Raw genomic sequence first — 16,821 nt, forward strand, 5'->3', positions numbered from 1 at the left:
CTCCGGTTGCTGCATCATCGAAGGGGGCATTTTTCTATTCTCTTTACGAACTTGTGACAAATCTATTAATTTGCTGTTAATCAGGAGACTCTTCAATTGTCGAGGTATGCTTCTGCTGAAGGTGTCCATGCGGCCCAAAACCCCACCCTCACTCTACCACCATTCATCCCCTTGCCATCTCGCGAAGTCGGAACTAATCCTTATCAGCCATCTCATTGCCTCTCACACCTCCTCTACCGAACCGCCGTCAGGTCCAACACCACCCTCTTCCCTCTTAAGGACCGGGACTCGTCGAATCTCCTTAATACATATTCAAACCCACAATGGAGGGCCAGAACGAGAACGATGAGCTCTACCCCATCGCCGTGCTCATTGACGAGCTAAAGGTATATCTCTCTCTGTCGTGCAGACAATATTGAGCTCACATTACTTTAGCACGACGATGTTCTTCTCAGACTCAATGCCATTCACCGTCTATCCACGATCGCACTTGCACTTGGGCCCGACCGAACCCGGGAGGAGCTCATCCCATTTCTTGATGGTTTGTCCAGCTTTCAATCGCCTAGCAACCCCGTCTAACCATGATAGATTCTGTCGAGGACGAGGACGAAGTTTTGACTGCACTGAGTGAAGAGCTGGGCAATTTTACAGAATATGTTGGAGGTCCGGAATACGGGCACGTGTTGCTCTCCCCGCTGGAGAATTTGGCGGCTATCGAAGAGCCGTTGGTGCGGGAGAAGGTACCACACCAGCTAAAAGTTTCTGAGGCGCATGCTGACGTTCCAGGCCGTTGAATCTCTCAACAAAGTATGCGAGCAGCTCTCGGAGAGCCAAGTTGAGGAGTATTTTGTCCCGCTTGTCCTCCGCTTGTCAAAGGCAGACTGGTTCACCTCGAAGGTCTCTGCGACTGGTCTTTATTCTACACCATACAAGAAGGCCAGCCCAGCATTGCAACAGAGTCTCCGACAGCATTTTGGAGTTTTGGTACACGATGAAACCCCGATGGTGCGGCGACAGGCGGCCAACAATCTGGCCAAGTTTGTCAAGGAAATGCAAAGCCAAGTCGTCATCGATGAAATAATTCCCCTCTTCCAATACTTGGCGAGTGATGATCAGGACAGCGTCCGTCTTCTCACAGTTGACATTCTTATTGCGATTGCGGAAGAAATTCCCAAAGAACAGCAACCCAGCCACGGTGTTTTGTTAACATCGCTGCGGAACCTGTTTGAGGATAAGAGTTGGAGGGTCCGATACATGGTTGCCGATCGATATGAAAAGGTAAATTGCCTGCTGACTTCAAATTGTTGGGCGATACTAATGTATACAGATTGCCAAAGCTGTCCACGAAGAGGTTGTTACCCGCGACATGGTGCCTGCCTTTGTCAAGCTCCTCAAAGATACAGAGGCCGAGGTTCGAACTGCAATTGCTGGCCAAATTCCGGGTATGATCCACTTAGTGGTGATTAGTTGATGCCTGACTGACATATTTAGGCTTCTGCAATTTGATCGATCGCGACACTCTCCTCAATGAGATCATGACCAGTGTTGAAGACCTTGTCTCTGACCCATCCCAGCACGTCCGGGCTTCCCTCGGTACTCAGATCAGCGGGCTCGCGCCCATCCTGGGCAAGGAGGAGTAAGTATCCTGCATATCTGCTAGCAGTAATTGGTACTGACCGTCCAGGACTATTGCCCACCTGCTCCCCATGTTCCTCCAGATGCTCAAGGACGAATTCCCCGACGTCCGTCTGCACATCATCTCGAAGCTCGAGCAAGTCAACAAAGGTATGCACTCGTTGATTCTACATGAATTTTCATCTCCTAACTGTTTACAGTCATTGGCATTCAGCTTCTCTCCCAGTCTCTTCTTCCCGCCATTGTTCAGCTGGCTGAGGATAAGCAATGGCGTGTTCGCCTTGCTATCATTGAATATATCCCACTCCTTGCAAGTCAACTTGGAGTCGAGTTCTTTGACGAGCAGCTGAGCGATCTTTGCATGGGCTGGCTCGGAGACACTGTCTTCTCCATCCGAGAGGCCGCCACTGAGAACTTGAAGAAATTGACAGAGGTATTCGGCGTGGAGTGGTCAAAAGCTTCTATCATTCCCAAGGTGATGGCCATGGGTCAACACCCTAACTATCTTTACCGCATGACCACGTGCTTTGCTGTTTCTGTAAGTTTTCCTTCTTTCTATGACGATCAATACTAATTATCAGACTCTCACTCCCGTTGTCAACCTGGAAATTATTGAGAACTCCCTTCTCCCTATCCTGGAACGCCTGGTAACGGATGAAATTCCCAACATTCGTTTCAATGTCGCCAAATCCTACGCCGTTCTCATCGCCACACTGCGTCGTCTGCCGGCCGATAAGACTTTGGTTGAGGTGGAAAAGTCTGAAGAACCTATCACGCCCTCACCTCAGAGCCTGGAGTTGATTCAATCAAGGGTTGTGCCTAGTCTGGAGAAGTTGCAGGAAGATGACGATGTGGATGTCCGCTACTTTGCTACGACTGCCGGTGGCAACCAGGATGAGATGCAGACCTCCCCTTAAACTATGTACTTGTTCGGCGAATACCCAACAAGGCATCCTGTCAGGTTAGAAAATAGCCAAGCGTCCTTTTCTTTCAGGCGTTCTTAATGTAGAAGTTTTACAAAACGTTTAGCCAGGGTAGGTAGTCAAACGCAGATGTGCAACTAAAGACCTTGCATGTAAACCCCACGTGAGATGTAAATTTGGCAGCAGAGGGCTGTTGCCTTACATTTTGTTATCTGAGAAAGGGTTTAAGCCTGGAGGGCGGGAGTGTAGCCCCCAGCCCTGTACCCAGCCCTGGAGGTGTTCAACATTTCATTTGTCAGCAAAAAGCCACGGGCTTCTCGGGCGCCCAGGGCATATCCATGGTTTGACTGCTTATTTTTCAGTGGCAGAATATCAACAACGATCTGTGAAACCAATAGTAACATCCCAATTGTGTTATTTTGAGCCGCGCTGTATCTTGCGGGCTTGTCAATTGGGTTGGAATTCTACAGTATCTCTCTCATTCTTCAGTCACCATGTCGTGGCCGTACCACTTCGTTTCTCTCTCCGAAATCGACCAGGTGCACCGCAGGGACCTGCTTGATCTTCGAGGGTATTACGCACAATGGTCAGCTATTATCGTCATAGTCGCCATCCGAATCCTTCGCTTTGCTACAAGATCAAGTGTCAAGCACGGTGGCCCGGTTTCTGGGAAGAACCGACAGTATCTTGTCTGCGGGCTCTGGCTACTATGGCTTTTAGGCCTTTCGATATGGAACAGTGGTGATGGTATGTCTTCCTTTCCCGATAGCTTTCAGGAACCAGCTAACATGCTAGACTACCTCCATTTGACCAAAGCATTGGGCCGGGTTGGACTCTCCCAATTGCCACTACAGGTTCTGATGTCGCCGGCGAACATCTCTCAACCAGCAGCCTCATCTGTACTGTCTGTTCTGACTGGTATCTCTCAGCGAGCGCTGACACCGTACCACCGTCTCTTTGGTCGGGCGATCGTCTCTCTTCTTCTAGCTCATGCCGCGCTGTATACGCTGTTCTTCGTGCAATCCAGTCACCCTGAATTTGGTATATTGCTCTTCAAGCGAGTTCAGGATTTGGATGTCCAATGTGGCCTGGTCGCGATCTTCACGGCTGTGCTGCTCGTTCTCTTCGTGCGCCCTGCTTCCCAGAATGGACTCCAGTCTCTGCTTCTGCAGGGTACCATTCAAGAACGCAGAAAGATGTTTTACTTTGGTCACGTATCTTTGGTGATATTGTTGTGTGTTGCGGCATACTCTCATGTGAAGCAGGCGCAGAAGTACATTCTGCAGACTTTGGCAGCTTCTGTGCTTAATTGGGTATGCTCTCGGCTGCTATGTTAGTGTAGGCTGGAACCATATAATACGGCGTGTATACAGCCATGTCTGATGATCGTCTGGTGTTTGTATTCCTTTGATCAGCATGTTGATAATTTTTCCAGGGATAGACATCATATATAAGCTCATGTGGCATGCCTCATTCATCCATCCATTTATGGAGAGTAGGGAAAATACCATATCCCAACGCCCGAATTCGTTTCAAGGTTCAATCAAACAGTATTTTGTGATTTATTTTATCTTATGCTTGTTTAGAGGTTGTTTTTGGGGAGAACATCAATCTACACGCTCCGTAAAGTGCACTAAATTAAGCCCCTTTTCTTTTGCCCCTTGATGGAAGATCAAGGGGTTCGAAATAATTGCCTAGTTAACATGGGCTGTGCGCTCTTTTGGTAAATATTTGAGGATGACCAGATTTGTGACTGCTTCGAACGTTTAAGATATCTATCAAATATTTGAGCGAGATTCTTCAGGCTCTGTATGGAGAACAATGTATAATATTGTACATCGAAATATGTTGTAGTCCAAGCGCTCTTGGTGACACGTATTGAATTAGAGATTATGGGCAACCTCCCCTGGATCTAGGCAACGCCACTTAGTACATGGACCCCGTCAAGAATTGGGGGCCACACAGAGGAAACCATATTACTCGGTGCTCCGTACCATTCTACCTCTTGTCATTTTTTAGGCCCTTGTAACAATACAAAGGGTACTATGTACGGAGTACTCCGTACTATGTGATTCGTTGTACCTGTAGCCCTAGATTACGATTACGTTAGAAAGGCTTGGCGGATAAGGTTAATAGCCCGAGGGTCTTGGAACCCAGGAACTCTAGACTTGTGGAGAACCCTCCTTAAGACTCACTCTCTTTCTTCATGCCTCTCCCCAATGGCAGCATGCGCATCCAACGGTTGATCGTATTACTTGCGATCGGTGTTCTTGCGTGTCTTTCGATCCTACTATTACGATCATCGCAGCCAGAGCGACAGCCCATAGAATTGCCTCCTCCCGAACCGATACAACATCCTCAGCTCCATGCGGGGCAGAACACATACCTCCCCGAGAAGGAACACCCGATCACACGTCTAATTGGAAATGCTCAACGGGATTTCGATCATGCGCAGTCGCGGCAATCAAAGACCCTGGCCGAGGCCGTGAGTGAATACCAGCGCCGCTATAATATGCACCCGCCGCCACATTTCGATAAGTGGTTCGAGTTTGCCCAGTCAAGAAATGTGCAGCTCATCGATGATTTTGACACCATCTATCATTCCCTTCTTCCCTTCTGGGGTGTCAAACCTCAAACGATTCGAGAACGGGCGCGTGAAACCCTTGGATTTGACAATGCGGTGCTTGGTGTTCTGATTCGTGACGGCAAGGTGTCCTTAACGGATGGAGGAGGCGATGATCGCAAGTGGCAGCGAGACGCCACGGCTGGTATGATGAGTGCTTTTGTGAAATACCTGCCCGACATGGACTTGGTGTTCAACACTCACGACGAGCCCCGCGTGATCCTCCCTAACGAAGACCTCCAGCGATTGGTGCAGACAGCCAAGAATGTCATCATCCCATCAGCCTTCAAGAAAACCCCAACCAATGCGTGGTCCCCACGTGCTTCGGACCTAAACAAAGGCGACCGCATCGACGAGGTGCGCACAACTCGTTTCAACCGCTTCGCACACCAACCGACCTGGACCAACTCCCGTGTCTCTTGTCCGGTTGACAGCCCAGCGCGCTCACTCGACGAAGGTGCCCCCGACGACGTTGATCCTTACGCGTATGGCGAACTCGGCTTTATCTACAACACCACGGCGGCCTCTGACATCTGCAATACCCCCTCTCTCCGCTATACCTATGGATTCTTTGACCGGCCCAACGCTTTTGATGTCGTCCATGACCTGTTCCCTGTTTTCTCGCAGAGCAAAATCTCCAGCTTCCAGGATATCATTTACCCAAGTCCGTGGTACTGGGCCGACAAGGTCCCCTACGATCATAAAAAAGACTATGCGTGGGAGGCCAAGTCCAACCGGATGTACTGGCGTGGCTCAACAACTGGTGGGTTTTCGCGGGCGGGTGGCTGGCGCCGACAACATCGGCAACAATTTGTCGACAACGTCAACGCCTTGGGCACCACTAAAGTTCTTGCTCGCCAGGGTGATGGTTGGGCTTCACAGGAGACTAATCGGGACGCCTATCAGGATTTCTTCGATGTCAAGTTCACACTTATTGGCCAATGCGACCCGGACGACTGCAACGCGCAGACTGAATACTTTGGAGTGTTCAAGCAGACTGGGCAACAAGATGCATGGGCGCACAAGTTCCTGGTCGACATCGATGGTAACGCTTTTAGCGGCCGATTCCACGCTTTTTTGCATAGCAACAGCTTTGTCTACAAGATTGCTATCTTCCGCGAGTGGCACGACGAGTGGCTAAAGCCCTGGGTACATTACGTCCCTCTCAGCTTGAAAGGCAACGAGTACGTTGAAAGCATGCGATACTTTACCTCAGAAGAAGAGGGCAAAAAGTCCGCTCTTCAAATCGCCAGCCAGGGCCAGGACTGGGCAAAGCAGACGCTACGAAATGACGATCTGGAGGTTTGGTTCTTCCGGTTACTCCTCGAGTAAGTACCTCGTCATTCCATCACAGAATCTTGCTAACTCGCTGACTTTCCAGGTATGGCCGCTTGGTAGACGACAATCGCGAGCAACTAGGATTCCTTCTTTGATCTGTATATATTCCCTCGACGAGATGATGGCTTTTTGTTTTTGGACCCTTGTTAATACCCTTTCCCTTGGACTGTTTTCTACCAATAATATTTGTGCATGTGGAGGCGGCGTCTGGTATGCAATAGATTGAGAAAGGCTGTTAATTTTCTACAATTTACAGTGTAATATGCTGGTATTCCTGAATTTGTATCTAAATATATACTTCGTACTCCGTACCTACATATCAACATGTAGGTACCCGCTGTCAGCTGCCCGCTTGTATATCGCTGACTCAGGTGTGACGCTACCCGTGGACCCGCGAACGGCCCAAGCAGCCCGGTTTGTCTTAGATTTATTGCAAGGCGAAATTCTTGCTCCTTCAACACATGATTCCAAGGTCCTAACATGGGCAAATCTCTATCCCGTGCCTTGATTGGCACGGTCGTTTTTACATACGGCTTCTTTACAGTGATTCTTTACGCCCTCGTTGCTATAGCGAAAGGCACATACTTCAAACGCCCCACTGAAAACGAGAAACTGGACCTACAGCTTGGTGAGCTATTTTTCTCCCTAAAAGTTCTTTGCTGACTGTCCAGCTCGCGATCGCTTGTGGAATTTATCTAAAGTCTTCGACGGTCTCTCTCACCACATTCTAACCTTGCAAAGCGGATTCAAATTCCACTTTGTCAGTAATGATATCCCGAACATACCGGAAACGATCAATTCCGATAAACCATTGGTCATCTTCATCCATGGATTCCCCGATAGCTGGGCAATCTGGCGACGCATTATCAAAACCTCTACTCTTCAAGACGCCGTTTCGCTCGTTGCAATTGACCTTCCCGGATATGGAGGAACGGAGAGCCTGGAAGAATATAATGCAACAAGTGTCTTGGAGAGACTGACAGAGCTGATTGTCACCCTGCGCACCCAGTATGGCGTGGACTCTGACAACGAAAGTAACAAGAAGAGAACCATCATTGTCGCCCATGACTGGGGTTGTGTCTTGTCCATGCGCCTTGCTGCCGAAGCTCCGTCCCTGGCCCATCGGTTCATCCTGTCCAACGGGCCATCGGTATGTCAGAACACCTGTTAATATAAGGTTATATCTCAACTAACGATCCAGATGAAATTGGTTGAATCCAATATCCGCCGTCTGCTTTTTTCGGCCAACAAGATGCTCGCTAACGCCTGGCGTTCACCACTACACGCCCGTGGCCCATTGGTGCAAGCACTCAGAACCATCACCCCTCTCGCCCGCCAGCTTCTGCTGTCCGGCTATATCTTTGCCATGCAGCTACCCACGCCCATGGTCTACTACTTCCTGGCCGGAGGCAACTGGTCGCTGTTGAGAAGCAGTCACCTCGCCTCGTACAACAAGGAGGAACATACCCACATCGACGTGGCCGACAGCATGGCTAGCACCATGGGTCCGTCCGCCGCAGAACTGGATACTAAAACTCCTAACGCTGATACCTATCCCGCCAGCCTCGGCGAGCGCGCGCTAGCACATGTCTTGCATATGGCGGCTTATTACCGTGATCGAGCGGCGACGGCACCCTGGGTCAAATCCATCGAGACTGTTGCTAGCTTACACAGCATTGCATGCAAAAAGCGAATGGCGAGCAGCGGAGCTGGGCTATTTGATGAAGGTCCCCCGGGCGCTCTCAAAGCTAGCGCGACAATTTTCTGGGGCAAGGATGATATTGCTCTTGACTCCAGGATTTGTCTTGATGGGATGGGTGATTACTTGGTGCAGGGGTCTCAAATTTTGCTACTTCCCCGTACTGGGCATTGGACTCCGCTTGAACGTGAGAGCGGCGCAGCTTTAATCAAGACTGTTCAATGGGCTGCTCAAGGCGAAGAGAGGGATCTTGGGGCGGTTATTGCTGAATCCTACCCCGGTGTGCAGGTTACTTTTTCACGATAAAGGCAATGTTCAATGTATTCATGCGGGGAGCAACCCGATTCTAAAGCGGTTAGGGGGAAAGTGAGTATCCCACCTAGGTCACTCTGGTGAATCATTTTGTAGACATCAAATGTAGAAATCAAAGGGAATATTCAAGGAAACATGGGAGCTTGTAGAAGAATTGTAAAGAATTGCCAGAGAACAGAGAAGAGAAGAATGGAAATATAAAGTGGCGGGATCGATGATTTACCCGGGCCACTCCACTTCCCCCTCGGGGAGCTTTGACCTTAATTTCACGGCCTTTGCTTTCCCATTTGAATCTTACCACTTGCCCACTCTTCAACCTTGCACAACATGCTGTGAAGAATTTTTTCTCCTGTTTTCGTCCCCTGAATCTGCGTCCGGTCCAGGTATCACAAAATATTGCTCTAATCTGAACTGTTGGCAATTGACAGGTTAAATATAGCCTTCTTCTTCTTTGGGGTGCTTTTCATCTCTTCATTCATCGTTTCATCACTTCAGTGGCATGATGGATTCCAATGGAGCAGTCTATTGCACAGTAGTCTACCCCTTTCCTTTGATTATGGCGTGAACTAATGATGAAACAGCTTCTATTGAGCGACAATTATCTTCCTGGTATGTTCTCATGGATGTGGAATGTGAAATTACTCTCTAAAACTCAATAGGTGCTATGGTCCTTGCCCACTCCCTACGCGACAATGGTACAAAAGCGAGGTTGGTGGCGCTCTTTACGCCAGACAGACTACAATCCAGCACCATCGACGAGTTAAGGGTACGTGCAGCATTCCCCAAACCCATACCTTTATCTTACAAATTAGACCGTCTACGACGAACTGATCCCGGTGAGCTCGATGGTAAATGACACGCCGGCGAACCTCTGGCTCATGGATCGCCCAGACCTGATTGCCACATTCACCAAAATCGAGCTCTGGCGCCTGACACAATACCAGCGAGTCGTATACATTGATTGTGATGTCGTAGCTCTCCGAGCTCCTGACGAGCTGTTATCACTGGAGGCAGACTTTGCTGCCGCCCCTGACGTTGGATGGCCGGATTGCTTTAATAGTGGAATGATGGTTCTTCGACCTAATCTACAGGACTATTATGCGCTAAAAGCACTCGCCCAGCGAGGTATCAGCTTCGATGGCGCTGACCAGGGTCTGCTGAACATGCATTTCCGGAACTGGCATAGGCTAAGCTTCACGTATAACTGCACACCAAGTGCTAATTACCAGTACATTCCTGCGTACAAACATTTCCAGAGTACCATCAGTTTGATCCATTTTATTGGTGCCCAGAAGCCATGGAAAATGCCGAGGCAGATTATTCCACTGGAGTCCCCGTACAATCAGCTTCTAGGCCGGTGGTGGGCCATTTATGACAGACATTATCGTCCGACTTTTGTAAGTGATATACAAGATCATGAAGATGTGGACTGACAATTCTAGGTACCGAGCGCGCCAGTCGAAATTGAAAAGACGGTGCTGACTCGAGGCGAGCAAGTCCATCTCCCTAGTTATGACCAGATATCTCGTTCTGCAAGCACTCCTCATTCTGAAAGCACTCCGCGTTATGACAGAAGCTCTCGCCATGAAACACAGCCCTCGTCTGAACGGCAGCCCTACCATGTTGAAGAGCCCGCGAGCTTCCACGAGGAATTACACCAACCACCCCCAGTCGAGCACGGCCATTCAGAACCGCACCACGAACACCATGCTCCTGCTTATGTGCGCCATGCTGCCGTGCCTGTGTTAAGCATGGTACCGCAGTATGTTCGTGGAGAGGAGCATGTCTCAACATTTATCCCACCATTGCCTTCTGCGCCAATCACTTTTGCGCCTCAAGTGAACCACGATACATACGGGACGCAGATACAAACGCACGCACAGACTGGGACCCAGGAACAGACACAAGCAGAGACCCAGACACACACACAGATACACTACCCCGATGTCCATATTCACCAACCACGGCCGCTGGCGCCAATTCCTCCAATTATCGATTTCCAATCACCCCCGTCTCCGGTCCCAGAGGTTTCGACCTTTGAGGCGCCCAAGTCCGAGTGGGATCCCTCGCGGTAAGAGCATATCTCTCGATATCATCTACAGTGCTAATATCCCATAGCGAACCACCACCGGTCAACACGAGACCCGAAGGTTTCAGTTTACAGCAGAAAACTTACAATATGTCCGAAGATACGCATCTATTCCAACCCCCGTCATCCTACCCGGAGGCACCGAAAAACATGTGGTATGAGGTTCCAGCCAAGCCAGAGCCCAAACCCAAACCCATCACGGTCTTCCCCTGGGAGAGCCACGCTCCGAAACCCACCCGCGTCTTCGCCGAGGAGGCACCTGTGGAGTTAGTGGAAACCCCCGTGATACCTGAGGAACCAGAACAACATTCACCATTAAGCGAGCCTGCCCCTCCCGGACCCTCGTCTTCCTACACCCGGGTACCGTTCGAACCCAGTGCCGACTCTTGGCAAACATACAGCCGCTCTAACGCCTGGGATGAGGATCCAGAGATCCAGCGCTACATTGAAACAATTCAAGCACGGCGCACAAAATCACAAGTGACCAGCCCGGGAGCCAACTCCAACAGTCCCGATAAATCACCCCCCGTCCCCGGCTCCCGTCCTAGCACCAAGATTACCGACTTCCCAACAGAAGTTGAGCGCCCCAGTCTGCCCGTAACGCCGGCCCCAATCCACCGCATCAGCTACGGGGATGAGGCCTCCGGTACGGCTGCCCTCCCTGTTGCGGATGGCGTGCCTAGCCAGGAGGAATGGGTGGGTGTCACGGTTGATGTGTTCTCTTCTCTCCTCAACGCAACATACTTATTATGGCGGTCTACAGAATCCCCTAGCTCAACTCGAGGAGCTGCATCGTCGGCACTCGGAGATCTTGGAGCATCCCGAGCTGCTGTTTAGTCGGCTTGCCACTGCCTCATATCGTGAGCGTTAACAGTACTCATTCCTCTTCTTGATTTTTTTTTGAATTTTGGATAATCTGATTCGATTTGTTCTATGATTGGACCCGATTAGGACATGTACTCCATCTTGTTTGACTGTTTTTGCATTTGCATCTGTACCGGAAATTTCTTGGATGATATTTTGCTACGAAATAATACTAGTGACACCCAACGGAGCATTGAGTCTCTTCCTACTCTTCCAGTTTAATTGGAAATTCGTCCATGAATACATGAATACTTTCGTAGGTCTTCATATAGATATATATCTACATAGGTATCCACAGTAATTTTCACACCGCAGTCTCAACCTACATGTTTATAACGATAGACAAGATATGTATGTATTAACAAATTGCCATCACTAAAGAGGATATGGAAGATGTCCAGAAAGCATTAAATTGCGTAGTTCTACCAGGAAATCTGTCCCATGATTTGATATATACGTTCTAGTTGAAGATTCCCCAGTCACATCTGAACCAAAGCAACGTTGGAAATTCGGACTCGGACGCAAGACTGATGTTTCCTCATACTACGTGAAGTAGGACGCAGGCACTTGGCAATCGAGGAACATGCACGGGTACGGAGAACAGATATCGAGGCTTTGATTCTAGCATATGATATCTGATATCCAATGACAAGAAAGACCTTTTCTTGCCAATATGTACCAGACCTTCGAACACCTTCCAATTGACCTCCACCGTATTGGCCAATACATTAGAGAATAGCGAATAAAAGGCTTTGAAGGTCATGTAATTTTGATTGCGTGAGGTAGAGTATCAGGTTAGGTTAGGACAGATGGAAGAAAAAGGAAGAGCCGGGCCTAATGTAGATAAAAACATTTACTCCTGGGCGAAAGTCTCCGCACCACCCTCAGCCTCAGCGGCCTGCTGCTCGGCAAGACGCTGCTGCTCAGCGGCCTGCTGGGCGGCAATAGCCTTGGCACCGTAATCCTGGCTCATGGGCTGGAGAACGGGCTGCTCCTCCTTGGGCTCGATGATGGTAACCGAGTCGGGGAGAGTCTTCTGGGGGCCGGCCTTGCCCTCGGGGTCGGAGCCGCGCATGATCTTAACCTTGATACCGAGGACACCCTGGCGGAGGAGAACGTGACGAGTGGCGGAGTCAATGAACTCCTTGGCGGGCTGACCGGAGTGGATCATGAAACCGTCCTGTTACTTTATTAGCCATGATATTCTTCCCAAAAGCTCGTTTGCGATCGATTCGTCGGCCGCAATTTTCCCCGGTGTAGACATACAGTGAACTTCATGGACTTGGCACGGGCGGCACGGAGCTTTCCGGACACAACAACCTCGCAACCCTTGGCACCAGACTCCATAATGAAACGGAGGACACCGTAGCAGGCACGGCGAACGGCAAGACCGTTCAGGAGCTTGTAGCGGAGGGACTCGCACTGAGCGACAGCGGAGAGACCGCGGTTCTGGACCTTGGCGGCGTACAGGGAGACGGAGTTCTCGGGGAACTTGAAGCGCTTCTGGATGAGGGAGGTGAGCTCGCGGATGCGGCGACCCTGCTCACCGAGAACCTCCTGGGTGTGGGTGGCACGGACAACTGGACAAGCCCGTTAGCATCAAATCCCCATTCGAATTCCGCAAATCCCATCGCGATCGTAAATCCTCCTCTTCCTCCTCTTTTTTTCCAGCAATTTCACCAGCAATTTTCAAGCGATCACGCAGGAGAGATTGATTTTCGGATTTGACGTACTGATGTCGGTGACAGTGGGAGTCACACGGACTTCCACACCGGAGTAGCCCTCCTCGGCCAGCTCGCGCTGGAAGAACTCGTTCAGCTCGGCATAGAAGACACCGTCGGCGACGAACTTTCTGCGCTTGGAGATAGCACCCTGAACAGCGGCCATTTTGTGTGGTGGAATCGGGGGTTGTCGACGGAGGGGATCGTGGTCGAGAGACTTCAATTCTGAGAGTGCATTATTTAGTGGGGATTTTTCGGGACTAGGGCTGCTTGCCCGTTTGGGCCAGGGCTCAACCCTCGCTTGCCGGCGCCTTCCCATATTGAGACTAGCATTACCACCTTATTTATTAGGCATTAATAAGGCAATAAGGCAGAAATATTTTAAAGATTACCTTAATATAACTACCCCGGCATTGGACGAATCACTTTCTTAGTACTCTGAATGCGGCTGCATAACACGAAACTTGTAAATGCTTGAAAATCATCAACGAGTCCTTTGAAGACCTCGGTTCATTGCATCTCTACTTCCAACTCGGTCGGTTTGTCGGTGCGCTCCGCTGGGAATGCAAGCTTAGATACGCCTGATGTCACAGCAGCTGTCATCCCCGATACATCAGTCGTTCTACTAGCACGGTCTGACTTTGCAGTTTCAATACCAGTCAGCACCGTACTTTCCGGGATCTCACTTGGAGCCGCCGAGGAACGGGGGCCGTTCATCTCCGCATCTGTTCGACCAAACACCTCATTCCACCACCGTGTTTCACTGACCCGGGGAAAGATAAGGCGTTCCTTGCCACGTTGATGGTCATCGATGACAGGTTCATACTGAGGGTTTGTGAATTGTTCCCGGCGGGCGAGGAAGTAATCCCAAACGCTACGAGTTCGTTCACTGGCCTTGCAGTCCACGCGTTCTTTCTCGCTGTTGAACAAGAATGTGCCAAATTGGCAAGAGTAGAGATGATAGAGAAGTCGTCGCAGGAAACGCTCATTAAACTCAAATCGTGTCGGATGTTGGTGAAGTAGCTGGTATGTTGCGTCCAAGAATTGATGGAACACAGGACTCGTCTCTTTTGGTTTGGTTGTCTCCTTCTCGGACACCCCGGAGCGCGGTGTAGTGGGCTTCTTGAGAGGAGTATCCGAGTCATAGTTTTGAAGCTCTCCATCCGAGTCCGGCAAAGAGTCACGGCTATTGTTGTCCCGACCAAAGAACCCTTTGGCACTAAGGAATGCATTTTCAATGGCTTTCCCTGCACCACCACCCTCACCAAAGGCACGGTTGGGATCTCCGCCGATACGTTCATTTTCGATCTGGAACCATTTCTCGCTGTTCAAATGACCAGATCGATGTCGGAACATATGTCCAAATGAAAGCCAGTCTTTCTCTACCAGCACCATGAAGCCCTCCAGCGTCCGAAAGTAGGGATCCAGACAAATCTGACTCAGTGCACTGAGCTGACTTGTGCGATCCCAGCCGTCAGAGCAGTGGATCAAAACATGAGAATGAGTAAGACCAACTTGACGAGTGATCAGTCTGGCTCCCTCCAGGATCCCACCAATGTGCTTCAACCAGCCGCTGCGTGCTAGCTGGTCACGATTTGGCCCCAACGGAGTAACATCTGACTCCTTCAGTGCATCTATCACCTTGTTCAGTGAGTCTCGCATGACATGAATATTGTCAATGCCAAGGTATGCCTTGGTAGCGAATTTGTAGTTGTCCATGTTCTCTGATCCAAGTCCAACAGCCTGCATGGCAAATGCATTCACGGTAGGGCGTGCATCTACAATCAAGTTCGACTGCTGGGCGCCATATATGGAGAGATGATCTTCAGAATCGCCAGTTGTAGCGGCTATCAATTCGTCCTCGAGCTCCTCGGCATTGTTCAACTCGGGAACCATCACCTGGTTCGTCTCTTGGGTATTAGAATCTGCTTCTTTCTCTGTGGCTGAGTAATTCGCCAACGGCCGCTCGGAGCGAGAAGTCAAGAAAATAGCTGACAGAAGCTTTTCATCTTGAATGCTGCGGTTCTGGCGGACACCGACCAGCGGCTGTGAGCTTCTGCTGATGGTGCAATTATTGACAGGATGGAAGTACGTGAGAGCAGGAATTCTGGCTCGAGATCGATAGCGCCCTGCGTAATTAAGTGTATTGTCGGAAATAGAACAAGGTACGGGGATGAGGGCGGGATAGGTTGGGGAGAACTAAGATAGGTCAGTAGAGTACATGTGGACTATTTTGGGCGAGCATACCTCATAGTTCACGTTGATCTCTGAAAGACGCCATGATTTGCCTTCATCTAAGCAGCCCTGGCGTGCCCATTCCTTGCGCGGGTCATACAGCTCCCATCCATTAAACTGCTTTTCTGGCGGAGGAGGCTGATAGCTAAAGGCGTAAAGTTTATCGATACGACTGGACTTGCACGTCCACTGCTTGATACTTTCAAACACATCTCGCGCTTTGTGTTCATTTACAAAGTAAAAACAGACGAATGTGAAGTCTCGACATCGGAGGCGGATGGAAGAGAGCTGGCGGGAGGCTGCGGGAGCTGGCCGCAGGGTACAGAAAGCGATGATAGGGTATGTGATCCATAGTTCTCTGGGCCTTGTTGTCACACCCTTTATCTGATCTTCTGGAGAGATTGGTGGGGTGTGCGAAAAGATGAGGTGGTGAGGGGTGAGATGGAGAGTGCCATCGACCTGCTCTCCGCGGCGAGCCAAGGTCACATTGTCAACCTGAAGCAAGATGGTGAGTGAGTGAAATTATTGTAGCGCTGAATATAGGTTCGAACCTTAGCAATCCGTGTTTTCTCCATACCGTGTAAATCACTGGCGCGTGGTCTTCATGCTGGATGTGGGTGAGGGGAGCAGCGGGAACAGTAGGATCGGAGGGCACAGCGGCGATAGTGGGATGGATCGAAATAGGTATGTATTTGATTGTGGATCCGTAATCAATCAAGGCGACTAATCAGTCCTAAGCACCTGGCCTTGGAAGTATCGCGCGTGGAGTAGTTGAGATGAGAGGTGTTCCACGTCACGGGCCTTGATCGGCTGTGGGGCCTCACCAAGGTCACGCCTACAATGTACAACATGGGGAGTGCAACGTAGGTATATGTTATATTTTGATGCAATTTTGTACTATATTCAGCGTGGAAGAATGATTTAAAATATGGTTTATCAGCCTATGACTAAATCTAAGGATAATTCGGAGGTACACAGGGCTCGGGGCTTGATCTGAACATTGAGTATAAAGTTGATTGGGCTTGAGTTGATATCAATCAACTAGTTTTCAAGCTCCCGAAGAGACATTCCCAGGACTCTTGGCCAAATATTCTTGGGCCCGTTAGCCTTGAGCTGCACAATACCATTTACATGCATAACAAGACAAAAACTGGAACTAGGAAACAGGACTTGGGGACACTGGCTCACCTTGAGACAAAACTTCCGATTTTGGAGTCAATCCATACATGATTGCAGATCAAGATCATCTCAATCAGTGGCAATGCAGGCTGTCACGCCGAAGATCAATAATATGCAGGATATCTACATGTATCAAAATCAGCTGCAGTTGAGAGCATGCAAAGTATCATTTTAATCGACTTCGCACTTCTAAATTATGATTG

At 49.7% G+C, this 16,821-nt stretch overlaps 7 protein-coding genes across 7 annotated transcripts; 5 read left to right on the top strand and 2 right to left on the bottom strand.

The window, feature by feature from the left end:
* Nucleotides 1-323: 323 nt before the first annotated feature.
* On the top strand, nucleotides 324-2,552 carry N7500_005286 (protein phosphatase 2A structural subunit TPD3; the record flags this gene model as incomplete). The annotated part of the gene is made up of 9 exons (XM_056676431.1): nucleotides 324-386; nucleotides 436-541; nucleotides 589-740; nucleotides 787-1,278; nucleotides 1,328-1,442; nucleotides 1,492-1,636; nucleotides 1,685-1,785; nucleotides 1,836-2,173; nucleotides 2,217-2,552. The coding sequence occupies 9 exons, from the start codon at nucleotides 324-326 to the stop codon at nucleotides 2,550-2,552; spliced, it is 1,848 nt and encodes a 615-aa protein (XP_056531431.1).
* Nucleotides 2,553-3,052: 500 nt separating this feature from the next.
* On the top strand, nucleotides 3,053-3,895 carry N7500_005287 (ferric reductase-like transmembrane domain-containing protein; the record flags this gene model as incomplete). Its single annotated transcript, XM_056676432.1, has 2 exons — nucleotides 3,053-3,305; nucleotides 3,354-3,895. The coding sequence occupies 2 exons, from the start codon at nucleotides 3,053-3,055 to the stop codon at nucleotides 3,893-3,895; spliced, it is 795 nt and encodes a 264-aa protein (XP_056531432.1).
* Nucleotides 3,896-4,764: 869 nt separating this feature from the next.
* N7500_005288 (putative capsule-associated protein CAP1) lies at nucleotides 4,765-6,614 on the top strand (the record flags this gene model as incomplete). Its single annotated transcript, XM_056676433.1, has 2 exons — nucleotides 4,765-6,509; nucleotides 6,563-6,614. The coding sequence occupies 2 exons, from the start codon at nucleotides 4,765-4,767 to the stop codon at nucleotides 6,612-6,614; spliced, it is 1,797 nt and encodes a 598-aa protein (XP_056531433.1).
* Nucleotides 6,615-6,999: 385 nt separating this feature from the next.
* Nucleotides 7,000-8,524, top strand: N7500_005289 (alpha/beta fold hydrolase; the record flags this gene model as incomplete). The annotated part of the gene is made up of 3 exons (XM_056676434.1): nucleotides 7,000-7,147; nucleotides 7,191-7,669; nucleotides 7,721-8,524. 3 exons carry the CDS (start codon nucleotides 7,000-7,002, stop codon nucleotides 8,522-8,524), a joined length of 1,431 nt encoding a protein of 476 aa, XP_056531434.1.
* Nucleotides 8,525-9,111: 587 nt separating this feature from the next.
* N7500_005290 (uncharacterized protein) lies at nucleotides 9,112-11,456 on the top strand (the record flags this gene model as incomplete). Its single annotated transcript, XM_056676435.1, has 5 exons — nucleotides 9,112-9,139; nucleotides 9,190-9,296; nucleotides 9,343-9,927; nucleotides 9,973-10,601; nucleotides 10,649-11,456. Coding segments are annotated over 5 exons (2,157 nt in total), but the record flags the coding sequence as incomplete, so codon positions are not given.
* An 880-nt stretch (nucleotides 11,457-12,336) lies between these two features.
* Nucleotides 12,337-13,370, bottom strand: N7500_005291 (40S ribosomal protein uS3; the record flags this gene model as incomplete). The annotated part of the gene is made up of 3 exons (XM_056676436.1): nucleotides 12,337-12,663; nucleotides 12,750-13,063; nucleotides 13,217-13,370. 3 exons carry the CDS (start codon nucleotides 13,368-13,370, stop codon nucleotides 12,337-12,339), a joined length of 795 nt encoding a protein of 264 aa, XP_056531436.1.
* Nucleotides 13,371-13,714: 344 nt separating this feature from the next.
* N7500_005292 (phosphatidylinositol-3-phosphatase YMR1) lies at nucleotides 13,715-16,014 on the bottom strand (the record flags this gene model as incomplete). Its single annotated transcript, XM_056676437.1, has 3 exons — nucleotides 13,715-15,403; nucleotides 15,452-15,934; nucleotides 15,991-16,014. 3 exons carry the CDS (start codon nucleotides 16,012-16,014, stop codon nucleotides 13,715-13,717), a joined length of 2,196 nt encoding a protein of 731 aa, XP_056531437.1.
* Between the last annotated feature and the right edge of the window lie 807 nt (nucleotides 16,015-16,821).

This window comes from Penicillium coprophilum (genome assembly GCF_028826855.1).
Source record: "Penicillium coprophilum strain IBT 35676 chromosome Unknown utg000004l_segment0_segment0, whole genome shotgun sequence".
In the NCBI taxonomy this organism is placed as follows: Eukaryota; Fungi; Ascomycota; class Eurotiomycetes; order Eurotiales; family Aspergillaceae; genus Penicillium; species Penicillium coprophilum.